This window comes from Anoplopoma fimbria, chromosome 18, assembly GCF_027596085.1.
Source record: "Anoplopoma fimbria isolate UVic2021 breed Golden Eagle Sablefish chromosome 18, Afim_UVic_2022, whole genome shotgun sequence".
Classification (NCBI taxonomy): Eukaryota; Metazoa; Chordata; class Actinopteri; order Perciformes; family Anoplopomatidae; genus Anoplopoma; species Anoplopoma fimbria.
In genome coordinates this window covers 15,501,308-15,512,786 of record NC_072466.1, presented here as the reverse complement: position 1 = coordinate 15,512,786, position 11,479 = coordinate 15,501,308, and the positions used below count along the sequence as shown (strand labels likewise).

The following is an 11,479-nucleotide window of genomic DNA, read 5'->3' as shown; positions in this document are numbered from 1 at the left end:
GCCTAAAAACATTTCGTTTAATTCGGTTACATAGTTAAAATATTCCTTCTCATATGGGGTCAATGGTTACATTTGGAATAAATAATAAGCTTTTTGCCATTTTTATAATAGTTTGGTATTAAGATACTTGGATACTTCAACTGCTGTTAAAGCTGGTTGAGTTGGAAAGTATCAATGTACTGTTATAGTCGAAATAAGTACAATTTGTGAATGTACTCCAGTGGTGGAAAGTGCCTACATATACTTAAAAAATGGAGTCTTTGCATACTTGTACTTTATTTACTTATACAAAATATTGTGTAGAAAGTACCTAAGTGGATAATTTAGTGCTTAAGTACAATGTTGAGGTACTTTTTCAGTTTCTGCTTGATACTACTACTCCCAATGGATAATTCACAGGGAAATAAAGTATGCCTATACTTTATATATATATATATATTGCAGATTTAGATTAATAATACAATATAATAAACAAATACATTATTATGGATTAAGACTGTATTGATCCCTTGGTGAAGTTAACAAGACACGTGGCAGTATATAAAAGCTCTCTACCTTTTATTACATTAAAGCAACATCAATAACCCTAAAGTAATGTACGCATAAATGCTTCACTTAACTCAATAACATATCATAAAGTATATTATCCTGAAATGGTCTATTCTGCATAATGAGTTGCCTACTTTTACGTTTTTATTTTCATGCTAATACTTTTATACTTACATAAGGAAAAAAGTTTGAATGCTGGAATTTTACTAATAGAATATTTGTACACTGTGTTGATTTTACTTGAATAAAAATTTGGACACTGGAAATTGCACTTTTTTGCATTGGCATCAAATTTGAGGTTGGGTCTAGATGCTTGTGTTTATTTTTTGATGATGTGTATGAAGATGTAAATGTAGTAAAGGAAAAAGTATAATATTTACCATTTGAGTTGTAGTGAAGTGTAAAAAAAAGCATACAATGGAAATTCTCAAGTGAAGTAACTATGTTATTCCAAAAATAAAAGTAAGTAATAGTTGCCCTCTATCCCTTAAGGGAGAAGCTGTAACAGTATTGCCACCATGTCAGTCAACGTCTGTCTCTCTTTCTCTCTGCATTGTATTTGACCAACCTCCACTCTCCAGAGGTTGTGGAATTCACCATCCCTGTGTGATTGAACCACACACCGCTGTACTCTGCAGTGTTTTTGGCAATACAATGAATATGAAACATCAACCATCATACATGCAGGCTTCCTAATTTGGACATTAATTGGCTGGACGGTTTCCCAAACAGAATAGGGGGACAACCATAAACTATAACTAATAATCACAGTGAGATATACCTATATGATCTACTGTTTTAGACTAGAAGGCTACAACAGAAACAGAGAGCTAGTCAACATATGGGAAGTCCTAAAACTTTGTGATATCTAATGAGGAAGAGGCTTTTTAGGAAACTGCGGAAAAATATGCAACTCGTTGAAATAACGTACTCATCTGTTGTACGAGAGGAAGTATTACGCAAAACCAGACATGTCCTGTGACTAAAACAGTTTGCCCTCAAATCTGTCTGTGTAAGAAAATGTTCAGTACATGGGAATTTCTTAAGTTGCGTGAAAGTGATAGAAATACCAGTCTATACAGGTGTACAGTAGACCATGTGTAGTTTTTGCACACTGCAGCCAGTCTTTTACAGTCAGAGAAGCACCTAGTTACATATTAATGAATAAAAAAACAATCAGCAAAAGAATAGAAGATAGAGAATAGTAAGTAAAATTCCTCCCATGAAAATATCAGTAAATGTATTCATGTATAACAGATACATTTTCAATCTTATTTACTTTTGTTTTGTCAAAACATATATAAATAATAACAATTATGTGTCCAATAGGTGCTTCACTATTCATAATTTAGCTTCTGGCTCCCCCTCAGGTAAACACTGTTAGCTCTGTCAGCACTGTTTCCGTTGTTTGCACTGCTAGAACCGTTAGCACAGTTAGCATTCAGCAGCCAGCTCGGCCATCTCCTTGCTAAGAGCCACGCAGAGGCAATATTTATGCTCTGAATTTTAAATTTAGAACCTTAAACTTCAACTTCAGTATATTTATAGTGCAGCATCACCCAATGAGTCTCCACACACACAAATCCCAACCATACACTTAAACATGTTCATACAACACCAAAAACATTACAATATGTTTCCCACATATAGGGTAATAATACATTTACTTGTGACTAATAGAAATTGGGTTTTAGACATAAGTGAACATTTTTATTGCAAACTATTTCATGGATTTAGTTTTTCTTGTTAAACTACACTCTTGATAGAAGTCTCTGTTACGTCACAGAACATAAAAACTCCACTAAAATCCATATTATTTACATTTCAAAGCGTCTATTCAACCATATATACAATGTTAAATCAAGATTTAGGCCCTACTTACACAACACAAACCTGACAACATCACATTTTTGGAAAAACAGACAATGTACCATCCAAACCTTAAAAACATACAAAACATACAGCACATAGCAACGAAGGACTGCAAACATGCAAGCGTACTTGCCTTTCTGATGTAAATCTGGGGAAAAAAAAAAAGGAAACCCCATCCAGAGTCATGTTTATGTTGCAACATCAATACCTTGTTCAACACAAGTGACACACACTCTCAGATAAAACCGCTGCCAACAGAAATCTCTGCATAGTGGATCTCTGGTTTGCAGCAGATACTGGTGCATTATTACATTAAATATCAAAAATTGTATTTCTTCTTTCAATCCGTGTGAAGATGTGGACGCTGAGTCTTCAGGTGGTGGTCGTCTCTGTTTTCCTACAGGTATGTAAGAAAATAAATGGAAATGGAAATTACACTGTATTTATACTGGAACACTGCGAAAATAATCTAGCCTTAATTTTTAAGAGAAGGCAAGTTAATTTGTATAGCTCTTACTTAAACACAAAACAAATTTAAAGTGCAGTTTGCAATGTTTGGCAGTGCTGGAAAATAAAAGTATTTGGGGGGGGAATATAGTAGAGAAGATTATTTCTTTATTAGGATGGTATACAAAAGGATACTATTTCATCAAAATTGAATGAAAAATGATAAATCTTTATTAAGTATTTCAAGGCAACTTATATAAACAGGAAGTTATGATATGTTAGAAACTGTCTTACTTTTGTCAATTATTCTGACTTGATATATAATCAAGAAGAGCAAGAATGAATTTTCTTTTTTGTAAAGATTGCAGAATGTTTTTGTGAACTCTCAAAACGATAATTATGCTGTTAACGAGATTTAATTTGAATTCCCTTTAGTATAGAAATGTTTTATCAGGGATTATCAATATATGGAAAAACAGTTATGTATCTGCTTTGGTTGTTTATTTTCAAGAAAGTTAGTTTACTGTATCTTTCTGTCTGCATAAGACAAACACAACTATGTGATTTAAAAAAACTTTCAAGTGCTTTAGTTCATCTGCAGACCAGTTATGAGTAACATGTTTAACAAGATAAATTTATCATTAAAAGGCAGCAAACAAGGGTGTTTAAAATGTCTATGAATAGATAAAGAATCTTTAGTTACTGCTTAAGCTTTTTACAAGTGTGGGTCTTTGTAAATTTCTTTATTTTGAAAGTTATTTTAATTATAAAAACATTACATCGAGCAAAAAAGATGAATATTCAACACAAAATAATTATTGTAAGCATTAAGTGGTAATTTCTCTTCAGTAAAATAGAATAATAAACCACTTACATTTTTTTAAATGTCCTCTTTCAGGTGCCGGGGTGTTTCCCATCATGCCTCATTTTCGGCTCTGTAGCCAACTGTGGCTCCCAGAAACTCCGCTGGGTTCCTCCTCTCCCTCCCCACATCACCCACCTGTACCTGGAGATGAACCACATCCATGAGATCAACTCCACCTCCCTGTCGGGCCTGGAGGATCTGCAGGAGCTGGACCTCGGACGACAGCATGTGCCTCTTGTGATCAGGAACAACGCCTTCAGCGGGCAAAGACGCCTGAGGGGGCTGGTGCTCGGCTTCAACGTCGGCCTTCGACTGGAGCCGCAGGCTTTTGTCGGACTGTCCGGTTTGCAGAATCTCTACCTGGATTACTGTTCGCTTCAAGACTCCATACTTATGGAGAACTATCTGGAGCCACTGTCCTCCTTAGAGACACTTGACCTCTTTGGTAACAAGATAAAAAGACTCCAGCCCTCAATGTTCTTTAGAAACATTACTAATTTGAAAGATTTGAATCTCAAGCTGAATCCAATTGACAAAATATGTGAGTCTGATCTGGTTGGTTTTCAAGGGAAGGATTTCAAGGTCCTGAATTTAAACTCTGTTCACCTTAAGGCCATGTTTAATGAAAAGTTTGACAGGCAGGAATGTGGGAATCCTTTCAGGGGAATGTCCTTTCAGACACTCGACATGTCCCACAACGGGTTTAGTGTGGGTAAGTCCAAGCAGTTTTTCACCGCCATTAAGGGGACTAAGATCTCCCATCTCAAACTGTCCGGACACATGGGTAAAGGATTTTCATTCAGCAATCTTCCTGATCCAGACCGCAGCACGTTTGCAGGCCTGAATGACAGCTCAGTCATCATTTTGGATCTGTCGAAAAACAGGATATTTGCATTGCAACAGGGGGTTTTTAGTCCGCTGAAAGAAGTTGCAATCATTGACCTTTCCCAAAACAAGGTGAATCAGATACACAGACATGCCTTTGAAGGTCTTCAGGGACATTTACGAAAGCTCAACCTGTCCCACAATCTGCTGGGGGAAATCCATTCTTACACTTTTGCTTCTCTGGCAAACCTAAGGGTACTGGACTTGTCCTACAATCACATTGGTGCTCTGGGCCATGGCTCATTTAGTGGACTACCACAGTTAAAATCATTAATTCTCACAGGAAACTCTTTGCGAGACCTCGGCTTCCCTTCATCTCTCCCCAGCTTAGATTATCTGCTGTTGAATGACAATAGACTGACGCAGTTGTCAGTGAGCAGTCTCTCACGCTTTGCCGGTAATATTATTCATCTGGACATTCAGGACAACAGATTAACAAACATTGGGGACGTTTACATGTTTTTGACTAAACTGAAACGCCTCCAGAATCTCTTTTATGGAGGAAACACCATCAGATGGTGCACGCTTAGAGTTTCAGCGGTTGGTTTGAATAACGTCAAAGCTCTGGATCTTCACAGCAGCTCCCTGCAGACAATGTGGTCTCAGGGGAGGTGCCTGAATCTATTTGATAATCTTGGACATGTGATTGGTCTGAACTTGAGCTTCAATGCGGTTCAGTCTCTTCCTCAGGGTCTTTTCAAGGGCCTCACCTCAGTAGTGGAGATGGATCTCTCCTCCAACAGCTTGACCTATCTCCCGTCTGATATATTTCCCAAAAGTCTCAAAGCACTCCACCTCTCCAATAACTTCATAGCCTCCCCTGACCCCGCCGCTTTTCGCTCTCTCAGCTTCCTTGACCTGAAGATGAACCGATTTCGCTGCGATTCAGACCTGAAGAGCTTCCTGACTTGGCTGAACAAGACCAACGTGACCCTTCTTAGTCCTGTTGAGGAGCTCAGATGTGAATTTCCTTCTGGTTTCTATAATGTTCCTCTGTTAGATTTCTCTGCTCGGACAACACAGCAGTAAACCAGCAACCAAGAGTGAACAAATATGTTTGTCCAATCAGGGTGAGAACTAGAGAATTGTAAGGAATTAAACACAAGTGCCATGTGATTTTGATTTGTTGAAGCTCTGTATGATCTGAATAAGTAACAAAGTGCCTGATAATGTAATCTCTGAAAGGACTTAAAATTGTTAAAGGAAAATGCCAATGTAATTCATTGTTAGAGGCTATAAACAAATTGTACTTTGTAATTTCCATGATTTAATTACGTGGATTAATAAATGACAGAAATGTATAACTTTATCTACTGTGACTATGATATCAATTAATAATGTGGTTTTGAAGTTTCCTCTGCATGACTTATCACTAAACACTGTATTGAAATGTGAGCATCAAACATTCAACAAGATGAGAAAACAATAAAATCAAATCCAAATCTTTTCAAGGGTTTAATACAGATTAAATTAGACAGGAGGTTTGGTTTAGTTGATAGTATTCTAAGGCATGACTGAGTATCAGTGGTGGAAGAAGTACTCAGATCTTCTACTTAAGTAGATCTGAATCTGCAAGTAACCAAGGACTTAAATTGTCAGACAAATGTAGTGGAGCAAAACTTTTGGCAGTAAAACTAACTTCATTTTCAATGCATGATGGAAAAAACTCCAGCCCACAATGACCCAGCAGGTGAAGAAGATGGACGGATAAATGACCTCTTGTAGATTTCGACCCAATCCAAATGTCTACACTCACAGACTCAAGTACTTTGAGACGTGTTTCTGAAAAGTCTGTAGGGTCTTAGGACCGTCCCACTGTCAAATCTTTAAGTGCTGAGGTGTCTCTTGCAGATATTTTAAAGCCCTTTATGCACACTTTCCATAAGTCCACATTTCTGCAGAGTTTATGTGCATACCAATACCCATACTACCATACTATTCAATATGATTCGTTTGTATTTAGTAAGATTAAGTAATACAATCCCAATACATTGTATATAAAATCCCGTATGCCAAAAATACCAAGATGTCCTTCTGCATATGGTAGGATTCTGCAGTATACAAGCTATCATGCCTTTCTGACTACTCTGACCTACAATCCTCTGAGCAGCAGATGTATAGGTAAGAGGGGTCAGAGTTCAAGGTGCAATGTTGTGAGGTGATTTGGAACGCAGTGTTTGCCTAAGGGAATAACCCACAATTCAAAACATTGTGATGTAAAACATGGGGTAACCGGGAGTCGTAAAATAAAGGAAAAAAGGTGAACAAAGAGGAGGGCACGTTGGTGTTCGGCCCTGCATTTTTTAATTTACAGAGGAACATCAACATTAAGGATTTAAGATGGTACATAAAAAAAATCAGAGGAATGCAACCAGAGAATATATTACACACCTGGTTTATTTATCAACCGTTTCTTTTAATTTTGCTTATTGAAGCTGAATAGTGTAATAGACAGAAATAGTGAATAAGAATAGTTGAAAAGATTATTTGACAATTACTACGCATCTCATAAGGCAAGAGCCTGGAAGGCAGTTTCAAGCCCTTGCATTCTCTCACACTTAATCATTTATCAGGTGATGTCAGTGAAGTCCCTGGGGGTTCAGGGCTTAAGGCCTTGGGGGGGGGGCATTCAGCCTCAATGTGTGCTGTATGGAAACATCCACATTGTGTTATGTTTTACTCCTTTATTTAGGGCTTTCTTCAGTCTGTCACCAAATTTATTTTGTAGATCTATCTAGAGTTTAACCCCCCCACTCTGACTGTACCAGCAGACGTGCATTCATACATAATTTAGTTAACAAAGTCTGCCTTAAAGTTATTGTAACAGTCTTAATCTGACTCTACAGCTGTGTCTCACTGTATAACATTTCAAATTAGTGTGTCCTGAATCTGATTTCTTCTGCTCCAATTAGTGGCAGCCAAAGTTTATGTTAAACCTGTAAAAAGAATAGGATCTTAAATGTTTAACACCAATTGTAAACATATTGGTTGTTAGCCGGTACAAAGTATGAAAAATAATGTGTTTATTGCTTCTCATACCCACAACAACCACATAAATGAATCTGTGCAACTATAAAGGCAACACTTGTGACATTAAGTGATTGATTTGTTCAAAATGAGTAAGTTTACATTGCATTTTAGTGATGAATCTTCTTTTCTGTCCAACTTTCATAAACATACAAAACCGTCAATTCCAAGTGTATTTGAGAATAGGTTTTTTTGTCCATTAGATATATACTGTGTTTTATGTATGAGGATTAGCTTTGAGGTGGAACAGAAGCTGCTTAATGGGGATGTTTCCTCCTCTTACAGCAGAGGGCAGCATCAGCCCAGTTAGTAATTAGCGACTGTTTGCTTCAATGCTGCTCTTCAACTGAATGGCTCCTTTAAAACAATACCAAACAACATTTTCCCAGATGGGATCAATGTGCAGTGTTTAATTCCATAGCCTCTGATGAATTAGAGAAAAATAGGGATTCAGGAATTCACAAAAACTGAATAAATGATCCATCATAAACTGGATAAATAGGACTGATCAGTGGGAGTGGATAGAGAATGAAGTCATCACTGTTCAATGTCTGTGAGGTGCTTTTGGAACAATTACAACTCACAAGCTTCTTTCATTTAACATCCAAAGCGGGATTCTGTATTGTGATTAATGATATTGTTTCTTTATCGTACTGGTAAATATTAACAGGTCTCATTTAATGCTTAATACTGTTTATCATCTGTGTGAATTAATTAAAAATATGTCCTAATAAAACTGCACTCTGCTCATGAAATATTAAATGTGAACAGGCTGGAGGGTGAAGAAGAGTGAAGAAGAAGAGACCTCTGTTACGCCAGACTCAGATTGCATTGGTGAATTTATATACCTGTGTGTGCGTGTGTGTGTGTCTGTGTGTGTATGTGTGTGATTATGTGATATGTAGTCCTAAAACAATTGTTGATTTATTAATTAGGAAATTAGATGAGTTGATACGTTATTAATTTGCGTATGTTTAGCTACCTCTCAACTAAGAGTATGGTCAAACAAAATAATTTAAACAAGACTAAGAGTCTGCAGATGATGCCAGCAAGGTATAGTCTACAGTATGGGACACATTTTGGCCTGATGATGGCGCTGTAGAGGAAAGTTAATTCGAATCATGCAGCAATTCATGTCTCGCCATTTCACTCAAAACTACACATATCAACCTCATGGTGGCACTAGATGGAAAGCCAGAGAACTATTAGTCAGTGGGATTCATCCTCTGGGGAACATGGATGTCTGAAAAAATAAAATCTTTGTGGTGAAACAACGCCATGCTTGGATCTCTGATGCTAGCATGGCTACAAATGAAGTTAATCAATTATGAAAATAATCCTTAGTTGCAGCTTTAGTCTAACAAAATAAAACATATAAAAGCTATGGTTATTTCATTGAACTGTTGTAATAATGCTGACTTTTTGTGCATGTAGGTTCCACAATGCCGTAACATTACTAGATCTGTAACCCATAAATCCCTACTTACTGTAGGATGTCATGGTTTGGAGCACGTTGGTGTATTGCATGGTTGTGTAGCTGCAGCATTTATTGATTGTGTGTATTTTGTATTGTATTATAAATGTTGCATGTAATCTGGACAACAGGATGAAAGCCTCAGTTCCATTGAAGCTAACAGGAATCCTAATTAAACTAAATTAAATTAAATATATTTTTTCTTGAGGGTAATCTCTCAAACACATAACAACCTGACAAAAATATTTAGCTATTGATTAGAGATATTTAAACATGATTGATCTGATCCTGCTTCGGATCCTGTGACATCTTTATTTATTTTTTTGTCAGCCAGACATGAGCTCAGCTCCACCATGTTACATACATATAGATACAAACCCCCCCCGCCATTCCAACATCCCAACATCCTTCACTGGCAGGTTACTATGGAAACAGGCTCAGTATCCACCGCCTCCACAGTCACTTCCTGATTGTCTTTGGATCCCTGCATACATCCGTCCCTCCCCCTCTCTTCCATCGGCATCCTCCCTCCTCCCTCTTCCCTCCTCCCCCACAGCCCTCACACCAACACATTTATACAATATTTTACAGCCCTGACACAGACGGGAAACTTACATGAATGGTTTTACAGACCAATATGAAAAAAAGGTTTATAAATGACCAAAATTTGGAGGCAACATGGACTTGGTAACGGCCGTGTTCATCCTATATATATTTTGAGGCAGATGCTGCATTACACACTGAGCAAATAAACAGCAGAGAAACATTTTAAGAAGCTCTTTTCAGTGTTGCAGACATCAATGGTTTTATATCTTGCTTGAATATCATTATCTTGATATCTGTATCTGAAGAACAGCCCCCTGAAATGTGGCCTAATAGATCCCCAAATAAATGTACAATATATTCTTCTCTACATAGATAATGTATTTCATCTCACAGTGAATCACTTCCATTGTGGCGAATCTTTCACTTCATTAAAGGTACACTTGTATGCATGTATTTTTTCCTCCATTAGACACATTTTCATGAAGCCTCAGAACACAAAATTTACAAACTGGGTCAATTATGTACCCAGAAACCGATGACTAAACACATAAAATCCTCAGTGTGCATCTGTAAACGGTTGAGACAGTAAAGGAAGTAGGTTAACACAGATTTAAAATTCACTGAAAACAGAAACTGTAATTTGTACCACAGAAAGTGTTTTTGCCATTTTAAAACTCTTTTTTCTCATTTTGTTTGTATTACTGATGGATCGTTTTAGTAAACTACTGTATTTGCTGAAAGATTGTGAAACATTTTTTGTTCAAAATGTGAAACATCTTCCGGCTCTATCTTCTCCAATATGCGGAATTGTTGTTTTTCTCTGTTCCATATCAAAATATTTAGGTTTTGGACTGTTGGTTTGACAAAATGTCACTTGGAGCTCTGGGAACTTGTGGTTGACATTTTTACAATTCATTATTATTTTTTACATTTTCTAGATCAATTATTAGTTAGTATTCATCCCTGTTTTCGGCCCTGGAACGAACAAGTTGCAGTAAATGTTCCATACATTTGAAATGCTCCAGCACTGACATCTCAATATACTTCTGTGAAGTACACATTATCAGATGTTATTAACGATATGGCTCCATTTTTGGGTACTGAAAATGTTTGAACATTAAGAGTCACCAATGTGATGTATCAAGTTTTGTAAAAAAACAGGTTAAAAAACAAAACAGACTGACTCATTGGTAATATATGTTGTTTCTAAACACTGGTAAATTACTGCTTTGTGCTATCTAACATCTATCAGGGGGGTTCAGCTGCAACTGGATCTGTGGCATCAATAATATAGCGATAAGTAGTCTGACTGACCCCCACTGTCTGGTGCTCTTGACCTCCAGCGAGTAAAGAACCCGGTGACACTAAACTGTACACACCTGACTGCAGATGGCTGTCTAAACAACAAACCAGTCAACCAGTGAGCAGGTGTGACAGTATATTCAATACCTGCTGTACTGTGTGCCCAACCTGAATGTTTAAAGCTGCTGCTGTGAAGGAATGAAGGTCTTTGGCTTCTTCATCATCATATAAGAATAGTTGACTGATATCAGATGATTGGAAGAAAGCCTTTAAGTATCCTCATCATTCAGAGAAAAGTGTTTTTGTGTCTTGGTTGTTTGACAATGAATAAGGTGGTCCCCAATCAGAGGACAGACTAGAGACAAAGAAAACTCCTGATAATAAAATTAAATTTGAAGTGGAGAAAGCAGAGAGTAATTTGTCAAGCTACTGTTTCCATGGCCAAGGATGAACTTTCACAATAAACTAGTATTGTAGTGTCGCTATTAAGGTTATTAAATTGTTTAATAAAC

General features: G+C 37.1%; 1 protein-coding gene across 1 annotated transcript; it reads left to right on the top strand.

The window, feature by feature from the left end:
* The first annotated feature begins 2,706 nt into the window (after positions 1 to 2,706).
* On the top strand, positions 2,707 to 6,055 carry LOC129106989 (toll-like receptor 5). The gene is made up of 2 exons (XM_054618310.1): positions 2,707 to 2,824; positions 3,767 to 6,055. The coding sequence occupies exons 1-2, from the start codon at positions 2,777 to 2,779 to the stop codon at positions 5,645 to 5,647; spliced, it is 1,929 nt and encodes a 642-aa protein (XP_054474285.1). The 5' UTR covers positions 2,707 to 2,776; the 3' UTR covers positions 5,648 to 6,055.
* The last annotated feature ends 5,424 nt before the right edge of the window (positions 6,056 to 11,479 follow it).